Source organism: Saccopteryx leptura, chromosome 4, assembly GCF_036850995.1.
Source record: "Saccopteryx leptura isolate mSacLep1 chromosome 4, mSacLep1_pri_phased_curated, whole genome shotgun sequence".
NCBI lineage: Eukaryota > Metazoa > Chordata > Mammalia > Chiroptera > Emballonuridae > Saccopteryx > Saccopteryx leptura.
Genome location: NC_089506.1, coordinates 188,902,904 through 188,921,474, shown reverse-complemented (window position 1 = coordinate 188,921,474; position 18,571 = coordinate 188,902,904). Strand labels below are relative to the sequence as shown.

The window sequence follows — 18,571 nt, the reverse complement described above, 5'->3', positions numbered from 1 at the left end:
ATGTTCCGATGTCATCATTTCTTATGGCTGAGTAGTATTCCATAGTGTATATGTGCCACATCTTCTTTATCCAGTCATCTATTGATGGGCTTTTTGGTTGTTTCCATGTCCTGGCCACTGTGAACAATGCTGCAATAAACATGGGGCTGCATGTGTCTTTACGTATCAATGTTTCTGAGTTTTTGGGATATATACCCAGTAGAGCAAACCCATCCTTTTACTACTAACTAATTGCTGGTGAATAATGAAACAAATGGGCATACATTTTATAAATGTTGCTTCACTAAGTTTCCTAGTACTTTTTTTTTTAAATTTTTTTTTAATTTTTATTTTTTTAATTTATTCATTTTAGAGAGGAGAGAGAGAGGGAGGGAGGGAGAGAGAGATATATAGAGAGAGACAGGGGAGAGGAGCTGGAAGTATCAATTCCCATATGTGCCTTGACAAGGCAAGCCCAGGGTTTCGAACCGGCGACCTCAGCATTTCCAGGTCGACGCTTTATCCACTGCGCCACCACAGGTCAGGCCCTAGTACATTTGACATTAATACCAACTAGATCACAGATCATGGCCTGTAATCATTCTAAAGAATTTAAATTTTATTTATTTATTTTGTGACAGAGAGAGTCAGAGACAGGGACAGACAGGAAGGGGGAGAGATGGGAAGCATCAGTTCTTCGTTGCGGTACCTTAGTTGTTCGTTGATTGCTTTCTCATGCATGCCTTGACGGGGTGGGGAGGGTGGGGGGCTACAGCAGACTGAGTGACTCTTTGCTCAAGCCAGCGACCTTGGGCTCAAGCTGGTGAGCCTTGCTCAAACCAGATGAGCCTGCCCTCAAGCTGGAGACCTTGGGGTCTCGAACCTGGGTCCTCCCCATCTCAGTCCAATGCTCTATCCACTGTGCCACTGTTCGGTCAGGCGCCTGTAATCATTCTAATATTGATCAGTTAATGTTCAAACCATCAAGATTCTCTGATATCCTAAAATAAGTCATTTCCTGATATCATGTCAACAGACGATATGGTATTTTATCCAAATGGTCTTCTAGTTCATCAATCCTAATAAATTCCATAAAAATATATGTTAACTAGTATTTACATATTTAATATATGTACTAACTCATCAGATACAAGAAAACACTAGAAACTATTTAACTTTCTTAAATAACTTGCACATTTTCAGTCATATTTGTAAAACACTAAATAAGAGGCTTTCTGGTTGTTTCTGTTTGATGTATATCATGTCTGTTGCATTCAGTAGATACTCTTTTATAAACTCACCATCTACAAGTAGTGTTGATGCCCAGGCAAAAATATCCCTTAACATATAATAAATTTAATTAAATACATTTTTAAAAAAAAAAAAAATGGGGAAAACATGTATTTCTGCTATCTTCCAGGCTCCAGTTTCTAATGAAAAGCCTGCAGTCATGTAAGGTATTGTTCCCCTGCTTTGTTATTCTCTGGCTGCTTTTAGCATTCATTATTTTTATCTTTAGTTTGATTATAATTGTCTAGACATGGTTTTCTTTGAGTATATCCTGCCTTCAGGTTAAATGAGCTTTTAAAATCTTTAAATTTATGTCTTCCACCGCATTTAAGAAGTTTTTAGCTATTGTTTGTTCAAATACTATTTATTTTTTGCATAAATCTCTGTATCTCCATGCCATTGACACATATGTTAGACCTTTTGATTTCTTCTTTTTCCAAGTGAGAGGAGGGGAGATGGAGAGATAGAGAAACAGACTTCCACAGGCGCCCTGACTGGGATCCACCCAGCAACCCAATCTGGGGCTGATGCTTGCAAATGAGCTATTTTTAATGCCTGAGGAGGAGGCTTCATGGAGTCATCTTCAGCACTTGGGGCCGATAACCTCGAACCAATTGAGCCATGGCTGTGGGAGAAGGTGAGAGAGAAAGAAAAAAGGGGAACAGGAGAGGTGAAGAAGCAGATGGTCATTTCTTCTGTGTGCCCTGACTGGGAATTGAACCCAGGACATCCACACACCAGGGCCAATGCTCTACCACTGAGCCAAACAGCCAGGGCCATATGTTAGACCTTTCTATGTTGTCCCCTAGGTTTCTAAGGTTGTTCATTTTTAAAATCTAATTTTCCTGGCTGTTTAGGTTGAATAATTTCTTTTGATCTATTTTTAAGATTATTGGTTCTTTTTCTCTCATCTCCATTCTGCTAGTGACCTCTTCCAATTAACCTTTTTGTTTCAGTTTTCATATTTGTCAGCTTTAAAATTTTCCATTTGGCTCTGTTTTATGGTTTTTACTTTCTGCTGAGAATGTCTGTCTTTCCATTCATTTCAAAACTGCTCACCTTTATTTCATGGAGCATGGTGCTAATAACTGAGCTAAAGTCTTTGTCTAATAATTTAAACATTTGTGTCATCTTGGGGTTAGCATATTTTTCCTGTGGGTTGTTGAGATTTTCCTGTTTCTTGTATGTCAAATACTTTTGGATTATATCCAGGATATTTTACATATCATTCTGACATGCTTGGTCCTATTAAAATCCTTTAAAGAATGTTGATGTCTCTGTTTTGGTAAAACTGAGCTAAGTTCAAAACAAGGTTCCCATCCAACATGACCTGTGAGCTGTGGTTCCAATGTCATTTCTATTTTCAAAAACTTGGTTGTGTGTTTGGATCTGTTCTGTGTATGTATCCCACCCCCTTCCTCTCTTGCTCTTCTCACCTCTTGTCCCTAGGCCATTCTGAGACAGGGGTGAGGAGTCTACACCACAGTTTAGCTCTTCACGCCTTTAGTAGGTTTTAATGGATACACATGCAGTTCTATGTATGTATATCTTGGAGGTGGGCCTGGGACTTCATAGGCAGTTTATGGAATCCCTTTCTCAAGCTTCCTCCTCTTTTTTTAAAAAAATTATTTTATTTTAATTAATTTACTTTTTAGATTTTATTTATTCATTTTTAGAGACAGAGGAGAGAGAGAGAAAGAGAAGGGGGGAGGAGCAGGAAGCATCAACTCCCATATGTGCCTTGACCAGGCAAGCCCAGGGTTTTGAACCAACAACCTTAGCATTCCAGGTCGATGCTTTATCCACTGCACCACCACAAGTCAGATCTTTTTTAAAAAAATATTTTATTTTTATTTATTTTAATGAGGGGGGAGAGAGAGAGAGAGAGAGAGAGAGAGAAATAAGGGAGGAGCAGGAAGCATCAATTCTCCTAGGTGCCTTGACCAGGCAAGCCCAGGGTTTTGAACCAGCAACCTTAGCATTCCAGGTTGCCACTTAATCCACTGTGCCACCACAGGTCAGGCAAGCTTCCTCTTCTTAAAGATAGAAAGCCAGGGTTTTAGTTATATTATGTACTTCTGTCATACACTTCCTGTGACTGCATCTTCCTCTTGGGGAGAAACAGTGGCAGGAAAGGAAGAGCAAAATATAAGGGGATTTCCCCCACTCTTTTTAACCAGAAAGTTTCCCTCTGTCAGTTTTTATGGTCTACGGAAAGGGCTTTTGCTCTCTCTCCTAGTTTCTTTGTTACTGTGGTCATGTCTACTGATGCTGCTATGTTGCCAATACTGTGACAGTGGGTATCTTTGGGACAGGGATGTGCTTTTGGGCAGAGTGGATGGGATTAAAAATGAAACCAATATTTTCCCCCTACTCTCTCTGCCCTAGTCCTCTGACCTCCAGGGTTTCTCTTGGAGCTTTTTCTTTTGGAGCCTGCTATGCAGTTTTTGGGATTCAGGATGCTCTGAGTGTAAGCTGGGAGGTAGGAGAGGATAAAAACAAAACTAAACCATACGCTCCCTGCCACATCTTTCCATGAGCTTTGATATCTCTTTCCAGTTGGTTCGCTATCATTTACTTTTCAGAGTCCTCCAATAGTTTCCTTATGTATTCTGTCCAGGGCTTTTCTTGTAATCAGTGGGAGAGACAGGGTGGAGTGTGTTTACTCCTTCCCAACCAGAACTGGAGCCCCTACACATTGACATTTTAAATGGCACAAATTAGGCACTGTTGTCATGGTTTTGTAGGCTCAATATTTGTTTTGATTGACATACGTGCTTACTTTCTTTTTTTTCCACCATTCTCCTTTGCACCTCGGAGCTTACCTCTTTCTGTTACTTTTATTTTGTCCAAAAACATCTTTTTTTGTGAGTGTTCTTGAAAATAATTTATCTGGGTGTATAATTTTAGGTTGACATTGTTATTCCTCCACAACTCAAAGATAACACTGCACTGTCTTTTGGGTTTCATTGAGAAGTTAGTTGTCTAGCCTGACCAGGTGGTGGTGCAGTGGATGGAGTGTCAGACTGGGGCACAGAGGAACCAAGTTGGAAACCCCGAGGTCGCAGGCTTGAGCGTGGGCTCATCTGGCTTGAGTGAGGGGTCGCTGGCTTGAGCGTGGGATCATAGACATGACCCCATGGTCGCTGGCTTGAAGCCCAAGGTCGCTGGCTTGAGCAAGGGGTCACTCTGCTCTGCTGTAGCCCCCCAGTGAAGGCACATATGAGAAAGCAATCAAAGAGCAATAAAGAAGCTGCTACGAAGAATTGATGCTTCTCATCTCTTCCTTTCTGCCTGTCTGTCCCTCTTTGTTGCAAAAAAAAAAAAAAAAAGGAAGAAGAAGAAGAAGCTGTCTACTTGCGGTTATTCTGTAGAACTGGTTTTTCATTTTGCTTGCTATAACATCTTCTCAGTCTTTGACATTTTACAGTTCTACTAAAGGGTTTCTGGTGGTAGACTTCTTTTCATTTATTATGCTTGGAATTTATTGGGTTTCCTGAGTCAATACTGGAAAATTCTTAGCCATTGTCTTTTCAAATAGTGCTTCTTTCCCAGTTTCTTAGTCTATCTTTCTGAAGTCATATTAGTAGATGGCAGACCTTCTTACTCTGTCTTTTATGTTTGACATTTTTCCTTCTTATTCTCCACCTCTGTGTTTCCATGCTGCATTCTGACAATATCTTTGGACCAATCATTAGCCCAGCCACTAATTTTCATTTCAGCTGTATCTAATTTGCTGTTTAATTTATCCATTTACTTTTTCATTTCAATTTTATATTTTACATTGCTAGAGTTCCCATTTGCATCCCCCCCCCACCCCGCCTGGTCATTTCTACATGCTTTTGTTTCATACTTCCAATATCTGTTTTTATTTCTTTAAAGACATTATTTTGTGATATGTGTTAGATAATTCTAATATCAGCAGTCATTGAGGGTCTAATTCTACAATTAATTGTTTCTGCTGTTCTCTTGCCCATGATCACTTGTTTTATTGTGCTTGATGATTTTTTATTGTTATTTTATCTCTCTTGGAACTTAATCTGTTGGAATTCTTTGAGGCTCAGGTCTAAGTGTCTTTCTCCAGAGGAAATCTGTGTTTACATCTTCCAGGTGCAGGTGTCACATTAAATGACATTGTTGGCTTTGTATTTTTCAAGCTTGACAGGCATTGTGAATTCTGGCCTAAACCCTCGAGAGTGTGGATGAATGGTTAGGGTTGCTCTTGGGAGATATTTTTCATTCTTTCAATCTTACCACCAGCCTCGTCCTTTTCTTCTAGCTCACTATGAGGATCTAGTGTTCCAGGGGTCCTGACTTTGTGCACAGGTCTTGTCCGATCTCCATCTTGCTCTGGCAAAGGTTTGTCTCTTGTCACTGGGAATTTTGAGGTCCATTAAAGCCCAGTGTTTATGTATGGGTCCCTGGGTATTGGGTGATGGGTGCAAGATAACTTCCAGAATACATTCATTTGTCACTTGCTTTTTACTCTTGTGATAGTGCAACCAGGGTCAACCTGGTCCCTCTCGCCCACTAGTGGGCGTTGACCAGCACTGCAAAAGTGGGCAGTTTTTATAAAAAGGTTGATCATCAAGGGTAGTGTAATTGATAAGAAATATAGATTCTGGCTCTGGCTGGTTTGCTCAGTGGATAGAATATCAACCCGGTGTGCAGAGGTCCTGGGTTCAATTCCCAGTCAGGGCACTCATGAGAAGCGACCATCTGCTTCTCTTCCCCTCCCTCTTCCCCTTCTCTCTCTCTTCTCTTATGGCAGTGGCAGCCTTGACTGGTTTGAGCATCAGCCCCAGGTGCTGAGTATAGCTCGATTGGTCCCAGTGTTGGCTCCAGACCGGGGTTGTGGGTGGATCCTGGTCAAGGCACATGCGGGAGTCTATCTCTTATCCTCACTTAAAAAAAAGAGAAACAAAGAAGGACCCAGCAATTCAACTTCTGGGTATTAATCCAAAGAAACCCAAAACACTAATTCAAAAAAACTTAAGCATCCCTATGTTCATTTCAACATTGTTTACAATGACCAAGATATGGGAACAATCTAAGTATCTATCAATAATGAATAAAGAAGAGGTGGAACATATACAGAATGTTCCATAAAAAAGACTGAAATATTGCCATCTGCAACAACATGGATAGACCTACAGGGTATTACACTAAGTGAAAGGGGTCAGAGAGAGAGCAGGACAATGCCATGTGATTTCACTTCTCTGTGGAATCTAAAAACCAAACTAAGTGAACAAAAAACCCCAGAAACGTTCCATTCATAAATTCAGAGAACATTTTGATGATTGCCAAGAGGGGGTTAGAAGGATGGCTGAAAAAGTGGAAGTGATTAAGATTTGAAAATTTCCAGTTATAAAAATAGTTATCAGGATGTAAGGTACAGCATGGGGAATTTAATCAATATTACTGTAATGACTATGTATAGTGTCAGATGGGTACAAGACTTTCTGGGGTGATCACTTTGTAAGTTATGTAAATGTCTAATCAATATGTTGTAACTGAAAAAAAAATATTTTAAAAAAGAACATTAAAAAAATATATGTATATATTTGGTCATTCAGATGGCCAAAATGAATTTGTCATATATACTTGGACTTCATCCACAGTTCTTGGCTCACATCTACCCAAACCCCTGGAATTCTTTACCTTTATATAAATTTTGAGTTCAATATTATGAGTCCTCCAACTCTGTTCTTTTTCAAAATAGTTTTTTTCTAGGTACTTCTGTTGTTCCCTGTAAGTTTTACAATGTGCTGGTCAATTTCTACAAGAAGCTTGCTAGAATTTTGATTAAAAAGGCTTTGATTCTATATATACATTTGGGGAGAGTTGACCTCTTAAACAATGAGCCTTCCAATCTGTAAACATGATATATCTATCTCTCTATTTATAACTTTTGATTCTCTCATCAATGTTCTGTATATCCTAAGACAGGCCCTGAGCTCTCAGGAGGCATCCATATGCCCCTACCTCATCTGTGTCTCAGGCATCTCAACTTAAGCTGTCTCTTATTGGCTCCTTGATTGTCACTCATTTTCTGGAACAGCTGCTATCAACCTTCTGTCTCAGTGAATGGCATTTCTTCTACCTAGTCACTCAAAGTGAAAAACTGGGCATCACCCTTGAGACCATCTGATCCCCCACCCAGAAGCCAGGAACAACTCTGCCTTCAAAATGTATTTGGAATCCATCCACTTCTTTGCCGCTACATTCCACCATTTTGACTTGGGTATCCCTATCGCCTACCTGGATGATTGCAGTGGCTTCCCAATTATTCCTACTTCTACTTTTCTGCCTAGCCTCCCACACAGGTGTTTTCTACCTAGATTGGTATTTTAAAAAATAATAATCTGATAATTTTACTGCTCTGCTTGAAATTCACCCAGGGTTTTATAATAATGCCCTTACAATAAAATCCTGACCCCTTGCCTGACCAGGCGGTGGTGCACTGGATAGAGCATCGGACTAGGATGCGGAGGACCCAGGTTCAAGACCCTGAGCTCGCCAGCTTGAGCGCAGGCTCATCTGGTTAGAGCAAAAGCTCACCAGCTTGGACCCAAGGTCAGTGGCTCAAGCAAGCGGTTACTCGGTCTGCTGAAGGCCCGCAGTCAAGGCACGTATGAGAAAGCAATCAATGAACAACGCGCAACGAAAAACTAATGATTGATGCTTCTCATCTCTCCGTTCCTGTCTGTCTGTCCCTGTCTATCCCTCTCTCTGACTCTCTGTCTCTGTAAAAAAAAAAATAAAAAAAAAAATAAAAAAAAAATCCTGATCCTTTCTGTGGGCTTTGCCTGCTGTTCTCATTCACCTTAGTTTAAACCAGGGGTTGGGAACCTTTTTGGCTGAGAGAGCCATGAATGCCACATATTTTAAAATGTAATTCCAGGCCCGGGCCGGTTGGCTCAGTGGTAGAGCATCGGCCTGGCGTGCGGGGTACCCCGGTTCGATTCCTGGCCAGGGCACACAGGAGAAGCGCCCATTTGCTTCTCCACCCTCCCCCCTTCCTCTCTGTCTCTCTCTTCCCCTCCCGCAGCCAAGGCTCCATTGGAGCAAAGATGGCCCGGGCGCTGGGGATGGCTCCTTGGCCTCTGCCCCAGGCACTAGAGTGGCTCTGGTCGCCGCAGAGCGACGCCCCGGAGGGGCAGAGCATCGCCCCCTGGTGGGCAGAGCGTCGCCCCCTGGTGGGCGTGCGGGGTGGATCCCGGTCGGGCGCATGCGAGAGTTTGTTTGATTGTCTCTCCCCGTTTCCAGCTTCAGAAAAAAGAAAAAAAAACCCCAAAAAAACAAAAAGAAAAAAAAATGTAATTCCATGAGAGCCATACAATATGTTTAACACTAAATACAAGTAAATGTGTGCATTTTATGTAAGACCAACACTTTTAAAGTACAGTAAGTCTCTGAATTCTTTTTAATAACGTTGTTATGCTGTTGCTAACCAGTGATGAATAAAGTACTTCTTACCATTAATGTGACTTCTGGTGCTGCATGGTTTTGATGATGGCTTTGTGGTCTGGTTGATACATGGTGAGGTTAAGCTTCATGCAAACGTTGAGACGTCCATCCATTAAACATGACCATAGGTTGGTCTTAACGTTCTTTAGATGTGAGAAAGACTGCTCACATGCATACGTAGAGCCAAACATTGTCCGTATAGCAATACTCACACGCTGCAGTGTGTGGAAGCACGTTCCAAGTTTTGACAATCAGCTGGTTCGTGGGTTGAAGTTTTTTCATTTCTCCCTACTTGTGTTTGCTTGCCAACTCTGCTTGCTGTCATGCAAGTCTTTCCAAATCTTCATTCAGTGACTTGAACTTATTCATCCACATGTCTGAGGCCTTCAGTTCAGCAGCTTGTAGCTCAAAATCTCTGACCGGGACACCGGGGATGTAACTCAGGTCGGCGCTGTCCACTGCACACTCATGTGGATGGGTGATGAACTTAAAAAGACGAGTGCGCTCACGAAATTTTCCAAAGTGCCCTTTGAATGACTGCAGATTAGATGTGAAGCCCGCTAGCTGCTGGAGATCAAGATATTGAGCAGGGTCACTTGCTGTGCATGCATCTTTAAACTCTCCCAGTTTTTCAAAGTGTAGTAAAAATGACCTGTTTCAATGTCAGCGATGAAGAGTTCCAGCTTGTTTTCAAATGCAAACACTGCTTGTTGAGGGATAAGACTGTATTTCCAATGCCTTGCATTTTTATATTGAGCTGGTTCAGATGTTCAGTCATGTCCATGAGATAGTAGAACTTCAGGAACCATTCAGTGTTAGCTAACTCAGGATGCTCGACGTTTTTCATTTCAAGAAAAGTCCGGATTTTGCTCAGACAAGCCGCAAAACGGCTGAGCACCTTCCCTCTTGACAACCAATGCACATTGCTGTGCAGAAGCAGACCAGGATAATTATTCCCAACTTCATCCAGCAGTGTTTTAAACTGGCAATCATTTAAAGCTCGGGCAACAATAAAGTTGACCACCTGAATGACCAGCGACATCACCTCACCAAGCTGCTCATCACACATCTGAGTACAAAGCGCCTCCTGATGTAGGATGCAGTGAAAACTTAAGATGGGTCTCTTTTCATGTTCATGAAGAAGCGCTAAGAATCCTCTGTGTTTCCGCACCATCAGTACACACCAAAATAAGTTTATCCATTGGTAGATTTTTTTCTTTGGCAAACTCAGTGAAAGACTTGAATAAATCATCCCCTCTAGTTGTCTCTTTCATAGGCAAAATAGCAAGACTTTTCTCATGGTAGTGTGTCACCGAGAACATACCTTGCAATCACGCTGAACTGGGATAAATGGCTTATGTCTGTTGACTCATCCAAAGCAAGAGAAAAGAATGATGCTGCATTTATGTCCTTCACTTGTGTTGCCTCAATTTGATTTGCCATCATGATGGTATGATCGTGAACAGTTCTTGCCAACAGAGGCATGTCTTTTATTCATTTGATTATCTTGTCTTTATCCGAAAAGTCGTCAAAAAGTTAATTGGCAACATCAAGCATGAATGTTTTGGCATACTCTCCATCTGTGAATGGCTTTCCATTTCTCACAATTGCTAAAGCACCAGCAAAGCTAGCCAAATTCCAGTCACCTTGTTGGGTCTAAACACGGAGTTGCTGCTGACTAGCTTGCACTCTGCATAGTAGCTCTTGACATGCTTTCTTCCTGCTGTCTCCTGCTGGATATTTCAATGCAAATGTAGTAATGCATGTGTTGAAGTGCTGCTTTATATTTGACCATTTCATTGATGCAATTTTATCATTGCATATTAAACACACTGCAGAACCTTCTCTCTCCACAAAGGCGAATTCCTCTGTCCATTCCTGCTGAAAAGTACGATACTCCTCATCTTTTTTTCTTTTGGCCATCTTCTTTGTCAAAAGGGTTTTTGCAATTAGCTAGCTACTTGATTAAAAGGAGGGAAGTTTACTTCCTGACCTCACAACGACTTGTGTACGTTAGTCACTATCCAATAAAAATTTGGTGTTGTCCCGGAGGACAGCTGTGATTGGCTCCAGCCACCCACAACCATGACCATGAGTGGTAGGAAATGAATGGATTGTAATACATGAGAATGTTTTATATTTTTAACGTTATTATTATTATTATTTTTTATTTTTTTTTTTTTTTCATTTTTCTGAAGCTGGAAACAGGGAGAGACAGTCTGACAGACTCCCGCATGCGCCCGACCGGGATCCACCCGGCACGCCCACCAGGGGCGCTGCTCTGCCCACCAGGGGGCGATGCTCTGCCCATCCTGGGCGTCGCCATGTTGCGACCAGAGCCACTCTAGCGCCTGAGGCAGAGGCCACAGAGCCATCCCCAGCGCCCGGGCCATTTTTGCTCCAATGGAGCCTTGGCTGCGGGAGGGGAAGAGAGAGAGAGGAAAGCGCGGCGGAGGGGTGGAGAAGCAAATGGGCGCTTCTCCTGTGTGCCCTGGCCGGAAATCGAACCCGGGTCCTCCGCACGCTAGGCTGATGCTCTACCGCTGAGCCAACCGGCCAGGGCAACGTTATTATTTTTTAATTAAAGATTTGTCTGTGAGCCAGATGCAGCCATCAAAAGAGCCACATCTGGCTCGCGAGCCATAGGTTCCCAACCCCTGTTTTAAACACACTGAGCCCTGGCAATGCTGAACTCTTTTCAGCCTCAGGGCCTCTATTCATCTTTCCCTGCCTGGAATTGTCTCCCATAATCTTTGCCTACACAGCACGCACTTATTTCTGATTTAATTTTAAATATCTCCCTGGAGAGGTCCCGTTATTCCTTCACAGAGCAACCTGATCATTTATTTTATTTCCTTTTTTTAAAATATAACTCTCTGTCTTTCCCATCCTCTTTTTCTGAAATCAGTAAATTAAAAATATATAACTATTTCAAAATAAAAATTTAAAAACCCAGACATTATTACTTCTATCCCGGATTGTCTATGAGAATTTCTCTGATGAAGTCAGATTAAATAAAGGCATACATGAATAAATAAGAATTTAGAAAAGAAATAACAAAACTGCCATTACTTGATGATGGCTACAGAAAAAGAACATAAATAAGGGTTGAAGAACATTAGTGAATAGAAGATAAATTTATAAATTTCTATTTTAAATACATGTTAAAGACATAACACTTTTTAAATTAAATTTATTGAAGTGACATTGGTTAATAGGATCACACAGATTTCAAGTGTACATTTCTGTGATACATGATCTGTATATTGCATTGTGTACCCATCACCCAAAGTCAGACCATCTTTGCTCACCATATATTTGACCCCCTTTACCCCCCATCTCCCCTACCTCCTTCCCTCTGGCAACCACTATATTGTGTCAATGAGTTTCATTTTTTCTTTTTCTTTTTTTTTTTGTATTTTTCTGAAGTTGGAAACAGGGAGGCAGTCAGACAGACTCCCGCATGCGCCCGACCAGGATCCACCCGCATGCCCACCAGGGGGCAATGCTCTGCCCATTTGGGGCGTTGCTCTGTCGCAACCAGAGCCATTCTAGCGCCTGAGGCAGAGGCCAAGGAGCCATCCTCAGCGCCCGGGCCAACTTTGCTCCAATGGAGCCTTGGCTGCAGGAGGGGAAGAGAGAGACAGAGAGGAAGGAGAAGGGGAGGAGTGGAGAAGCAGATGGGCACTTCTCCTGTGTGCCCTGGCCGGGAATCGAACCTGGGACTCCTGCACGCCAGGCCGATGCTCTACCACTGAGCCAACTGGCCAGGGCCTCTTTTGCTTTTAACATTGGTAATGTTTGTTTTTATTTTTTTATTTTGGTGAGAGAGACAGGGACAGATAGACGGATGAGAGAGATGAGAAGTATCAACTCGTAGTTGCAGGGCCTTAGTTGTTCACTGATTGCTTTCTCATATGTGCCTTGATCCGGGGGTTCCAGTGGAGCCAGTGACCCCTTGCTCAAGCCAGTGACTTGGGCTTCAAACCAGCCACCTTTGGGCTCAAGCCAGAAACCATAGGGTCATACCTATGATCCCACCCTCAAGCAGGTGAGCCAGCTCAAGCCCCATGAGCCTGTGCTCAAGCCAGCAACCTCGGAGTTTTGAACTTGGGTCCTCAGCGTCCCAGGCTGGTGTCCCAGGTCAACGCTCTACCCACTGCACCACCGCCTGGTCAGGCTGTTTGTCTTTTATTTATTTTTCTCCAAACAGCCTAACTTTCCAGGTGAGCTGACCCTTTCACAGATGCTGAAATTAAATGTTTGAGGGCCCAGCTATGGGAATTTCAGGTAACCCTGGCCACATCAGCACGTTTGACGCAGGAGAGCCTCCCCTGCCCATGGCTGGGCCAACAGATCTAGTATTCTGTGCATTTGTTTTCCCCCTGTTGGATCCGCAGGCACAGGCCTCTGCTTTCTCTCTGGGTTGTTACTCCTCCATGGGGCCTGGGAGAGGTCCAGAGCGCAGGAGGCTCTCTTAGCGCAACTCTTCCTTTCAGCCCCCACCTCACCCTGGCCAGGGTCTTCTCCTTGTGTCATGCTGCCTGAACCTTCAGACATCCCTCCGTCTGATTTCTTCTCTCTAGGTCCCAGCCCCTTTCATTCACTGTTGCTGTCTCCAGGCCATCTCAGCTAGAGTTGGGTGGGCGCCCCGACGGGGCCCAGCGTTCTGCAGCTCATCTGGCAGGCATAAGAGGGATCCAGGACAAACAGGCGGCCCAATGTCACACACCTGGCAGGGGGTCGTGGCGCCCAGGTCCCAGCACTCCGTCTGAGCAGGGGGCTCTTCCCGGCAGGTCCCCAAAGGAGCCTGCGTGCTGGGAAAGGAGGCTGCCGGGCGCCTCGACTGGCCACCTGGGGGTCCAGACAGGGCAGTAGCAACTGAGGGTTCACAGCCAAGACCAGCGGAGAAGGCAGGGACCACACGGAGGGTGGAGAACAGGGCTTGGGGAGAGGCATTAAAGGGGGCTGAGACGAAGGGGACGGGAGTGAGCTCCCAGGGACAGGTGGCGGGACCTGGGCGGGAAGGAGGGCGGCGCCGGGCTGGGGGCAGGGGACAAGCCCGAGAGTGGCAGGGGCTGGACCGCGGAAGGAGTGCTGCGTAATTGCTGAGGGGAAGACGGTCGGCGGGGGTGTGGGGTGTGGGGGGCTCTGGGACCCACTGCTGAATGGGGATGGGATTGTGTGTAGGGGGAGTGGCTGACAGCAGGTGGCGGTGGTCACAGGTCCGCCCAGCGTGCTCTGGGCGAGGGCGGGGCTGCGAGACCCGTTGTGGAGCGGGTCCGGGTCGCGGATGGATCACAACTCAGTCCAACCTCCTCAACGCCTTCAAGGATCCTATTCTCTTGGCCAGGGCTGGCGTCTTCTGCAGAGGACCTCCCAGGACCCCTCGGGACAGCCGCGACATTGGACTCCTTCGCAGCGGGTGTCAGAGGAGGACCGCCTTGTGGGTCCCGCACGCCCAGCGGCCGAGTCCCCACCAACCCATTCAGCCTCTCTCCACCGCCCCAGCGAGCTGAGCCAGGCAGCCAACGTGTCCAGGTCCATGTGGGTGGACCCACACCCCTTCTCCGCGTTAAGAGCAACTCTTCCTTCCAGCTCTGTGACCCTGGGCTCAGGCTCCACATCTGTTAAATGGATTTATTGAAAATACCTACCCCACAGGGTTGTAAGTCCTGAATAAGCTACTCTGGGCAAAGCTGCTTGGTACTTGGCCTTGGTTTACAATCTTCACTCCCTTCAGGCCTTATCACCTTATTCTGCTCCAGATAAGCAAAGTGAGCCTCAGAGAGGTTAAGTTAGCCCTTTGGGTCCTACAGCCAGGGAGTAAGTATCCCCTGGGATTCAAACCCAAGTCCATTTAAAGGCCAAGCCTTATCTTGGATTATGACTGAGGGCACATCCGGGATGCCTGTCTGTGGAGGTGCTGGGGCTGATTCAGTTGTCCCCTTGAGCAAGTCCTCTCTCTCTCATGGGCCTCAATTTCCACACTTGCTGAACAAATGTGAGCATGACCTCCCAGCCTGGACCCCAGAAGGGGGTCAGGACCGCTGACTCCCAGGCTGTGCCTGACGACATCCCCACAATGCAGTGCCCCTCTCAGCTGGTCCCTTCAGCACTGCTGGGTCTGATACTGGGGATGGACAGTGCAGAGCAGGCCAGCTGTGATTTCCTGGGTTCCCAGGTTTTTGGTTCTGTGTACACTGGAACCAGGCTGGGCGATGGCCTTCTGAACTTGTTTGTGGAGGACAGGCTCAAGCCAGGGGACCTCTCCCCCAACACCATTACAGGCAAGTGGCCTTGCTGGGAGCTGGGCCGAGGGCTGGGGGTCCCTCAGAGCTCTCCTTGTGCCATGAACATTCCCCTCCTAGAGAAGTAGGCTCCCTAAATTAGCCTCCCCTGAGACCCTGCAAGCTCCACTGTCCCCCAAACGCCTTTCCGTGGCCCTGACGTGGCCCCAAGGCTACTGGGCCCTGAGCTACTCCCTCCCTCACTGACATCTCCTCCACCCTCCTCAGGGACTCCCACAGAGTCTTCTCCTCTCACTAAACCCCCAGTTTTGCACGGACTGCTGAGCTGGCTAGGCCAGTGCGAGGGCTTCTCAGAGGAGGATGCTGATCACTAGCTGATCACAGGCCCAGTAACCCCTTCACCATCCTCTCACCCTGTCTGGTCTATGCTCTCCCCGGTGCAGTGTGGAGTTGGTGTCCGATCGGGCCTGAGATCTGGGAAAGCCACTTCCAAGCATGCCTGGAATAGTAAGCTGAGTTGTTAGAAGATCCTGTTGTTGGACTCCAGGCAGGTCCTCCCTGAGCCAGGCGGAGGCAGAAAGGGGGTAGTTCCTAGCTTGGCAGCTGGTACTGCCTGATCCCACAGGCTGGACCAAAGAAGGAGCCAAGTGGCAGCTACCCCCTTGAACTAGTATTCACCCTGGTTGGGGGTACAAGCCGAGCCTGGCTCCAGGACCTCCTCTGCTCACCCCTGAATATGCCACATTCCTGTGGAGCCTCTGAACTTACAGAGCTCTCACCATGTTGTCCATGTGGCAAACGTGTGATGAGGCCCAGGCTGCTGGACCTTTTTACAAAAAAGCTGCTCCCGGAATAGGAAGGTTAGTTGGCAAGGGAGTGTGTGTTCAGTCCCTGTGTCAAGTGGTCCTGTCTGCCATGGCCAGTGGGGAGTAGTCCTGGTGCCCTAGTAACAGGAGAGGAGCAAGAGGAAGCCACTGTGGGCAGATATAAGGTGGGTGCCCGCCTCTGAGTGTCAACTCTGGTGGGTGGGGGCATCAGGGCCACCCCCAGGCCATGTCAGGGAACCCTGTTGTAGAGACTCCAGGCCAGACCACAGTGTCTTTTCTCAAGTTGAAGCCCTAGAAACCCTTGTATTGTCCTAGGACATGGTGGGATTTGAATATGGAGTATCTTGACTGGGCCATCAGACCCCCAATCCTGTCATCTCACCTGGTACCCTTCAGCAAGGGCTGCAGGGCTAGGAGTCCCCTGCCTGACATGGCCATCCCAGCCCTAGGAACCTCGCCTGGGTGGCGGGACAGGGGAGAGATCTTGCGCTCTGAGGCTCTGCCGCCTCGGATTCTAACCTGGCTCCTGCCTCCCAGAGGTTGAAACGGCCTCTAACCTCTTATGCTCCCAAAGAAGAAAAGGCCCAGCCAAGGCCCCAAAGAAACCATTTTTGTTGACTTAGTTATTAACATCACATGGGAGGGCTGGGGATTTGAAAACAGGAAACAACCTGGGGTGGGTTTTGTCACCTCTCATACATACACGTGCCCACACATACTGACATAAGCACCCATGCTGACCACATCCGCAGCAAGCGGTCCCTGGTTGGGTATGTGTGGAGACACTTAGGAGAGGCCTAATAAGACGAGCAAACATCCACAGGGGGCTGGGAGGGGCGGAACACCAAGTGGACTTGAGGCCCCTCTCATTGAACTCCTAAATGCCCCTTCATGGATCTGGGCCCCAGAGGGTCAGGGGAAGGGATAATGTTGGAATAGATATCGGGAGGCCTCTCTCCTGCTTGAACATAAAGTACATTCTCAACGGAGATAAAACTGCTGTGAGCAGAGGGTGGCGGAGATGCCCAGGGGACCGGCTGGCGTGCTGTGTGGGTGGGGATCGGCGTCCACTTGGACAGTGGCTGGGGTGGGAGGACCATGTCCAGAGCTGCGGGGCAGAAGTAGTTGGTGGTGGTGGTTGCATAGGGGATGTGGTGAGAGGACAGGGAGGCTTGGCTGGCTGCCTACAGGGGTAATGGGAAAAAAGGCCCAAGTGAGGTTCTATATCACGGCCCCCAACCCCAGCCCACTGTTTCTCTGCTCCAAAGTGATCCCTGACCCTTACCCTTGCTCGTGTCTGTGTCAGAGGGCTTCTGAGGGGTGGCTGAGGCTTCGTGACAGACCTGGGAGAGAGTTAGGAGGGTCAGAAACAAAGCTGTGGTTAGCCCAGCGATGTGAGGATTTAGACTGGGCCCGGCCAGGGCTGGGTCTCACCAGTGCCTCTGCCGACGCAGCAGGTGGAGAAGGTAGATGCAGGCAAAGAAGAGGACCCCTGAGATCCCCAAGATCCCTGCCAGGTCAGCCCGCAGAATCAGGGCTGGAGTAGGGGCAGGGAGCCCTGTGCACAAAGAGAGACATACCAGATTGGCGGCCAGTGCCCCGAGGTCCTCCCTGCCTTCCCTGGGCCCTGCTCCTCATCAGCCCCACCTTGGTCTGTGCCGAGGTGGTGGTGCCTGCAGGTCTCCTGGGAGCCCTCAGGGAAGGAAGTAAACTTGCAGCAGAAGGTGGTGTTGAGACTGGGGCATCTCCCCTCAGACCCTTCCAGGGTGAGGGAGATGCTGGTCCTGGTTTCCCAGTGGACCTGGTGAACAGGGGGCCACTGCTGGGTGCCCAATACTGGGTGCAAAACAGCCAGCTTGGTCCCGCCAGCACCATCAGGCCCTCCACAGCTCACAGTCACCAGGCTGATAGAGCTAGACCCCAGGAATCCACAGCGAACAGTGAAGGACGGGGACTTGGTGGCCTCCATCTGAACTTGCACCCACACCTCAGGTGCCCCTGTGGGATACAGACATAGGAAGGGCTCACGGCTGGGTCTCCACCCCATCCCTATGGCCTCTGTTTCTCTCCGGCCCCCCACTCACCAGCAGTGATGCAGAGTGTCAGCAATGCCAAGAGTAGGACCAGAGCCCGGGGCCTGTCCATGGCTCCCCTCTGGCCCAGGCTCTGGGGGCTGTCATGGTGGGGGCAGCACCTGTGTTTCCGCTCTCATTGCAGCAAGTCTTCGTGTGTGAGCAGGCCCAGGAGCAGCTGGGCTCTGCTCTCGGCAACCCAACTCCACTTCCTTCTCTCAGTCTACCTCAGCTGGTGAACACAGGGCAACAGACCCCCTCCGTTGGGACGCTTAAAGTGACAGTGACAAGGTTTTTCCTGTTCTAATGCTGTGCTTTAGTGTGAGCAGGGCAGGCGGCTCAGGCTCCTTCCCAGCCCTGCCTGTGGGTAACAACCTGAGCAGGCTAGGCCTATGAAAGCGCAAGGGGTTGGGAAGGGAAGAACACTGCAAGGGGATCTGAAAAGAACCTCCTTCCCTCAGGAGAGGGCCCCCTGGTCTCTCCTTAGGGAGAACGCTCTGACCTGGACCCTCCGTTCCTACGTTTCTACAGGATAGGGAAAGGGGAGGAATGTGGGGAGAGGAACACCTGTAAGCAGGAGAGCCAGCAGGGGGCTACCTAAGAGCCAAGCCCAGCCTGAGCCATCTTTTATCCACTGTGGACACCGGTAGTGGGTTTCCACACTGTCTATATGCTCACCTAT

General features: G+C 47.2%; 2 protein-coding genes across 3 annotated transcripts in view; one reads left to right on the top strand and one right to left on the bottom strand.

The window, feature by feature from the left end:
* The first annotated feature begins 402 nt into the window (after positions 1–402).
* The window catches only part of LOC136403474 (NXPE family member 3-like), a 172,927-nt gene continuing 154,758 nt past the window's right edge, over positions 403–18,571 (top strand). The window contains exon 1 of the mRNA XM_066382236.1: positions 403–519. The gene's annotated coding sequence lies outside the window, so the exon portion shown is untranslated. The remainder of the gene's footprint in view (positions 520–18,571) is intronic.
* PVRIG (PVR related immunoglobulin domain containing) lies at positions 12,214–18,087 on the bottom strand. 2 transcript variants are annotated; one of them, XM_066382232.1, is made up of 5 exons: positions 17,902–18,087; positions 17,465–17,815; positions 17,252–17,375; positions 17,103–17,160; positions 12,214–17,001 (listed from the first exon to the last, which is right to left on the bottom strand). In XM_066382232.1, the coding sequence occupies exons 1-5, from the start codon at positions 17,960–17,962 to the stop codon at positions 16,684–16,686; spliced, it is 912 nt and encodes a 303-aa protein (XP_066238329.1). In that variant the 5' UTR covers positions 17,963–18,087; the 3' UTR covers positions 12,214–16,683. The 2 variants fall into 2 exon arrangements, with proteins under 2 accessions (XP_066238329.1, XP_066238330.1); XM_066382233.1 differs by lacking the exon at positions 17,252–17,375 and having other exon boundaries at positions 17,398–17,815.

What these genes read in the sequence shown, in the direction of transcription:
- PVRIG (XM_066382232.1), bottom strand. Translation starts at nt 17,962, where the DNA reads ATGGACAGGCCCCGGGCTCTGGTCCTACTCTTGGCATTGCTGACACTC. An exon ending in GACACTCTGCATCACTGCTG is followed by an intron (nt 17,816 to 17,901) that starts GTGAGTGGGGGG and finishes TGTATCCCACAG; the next exon opens with GGGCACCTGAGGTGTGGGTG. An exon ending in CCACCTCGGCACAGACCAAG is followed by an intron (nt 17,376 to 17,464) that starts GTGGGGCTGATG and finishes CTTTGTGCACAG; the next exon opens with GGCTCCCTGCCCCTACTCCA.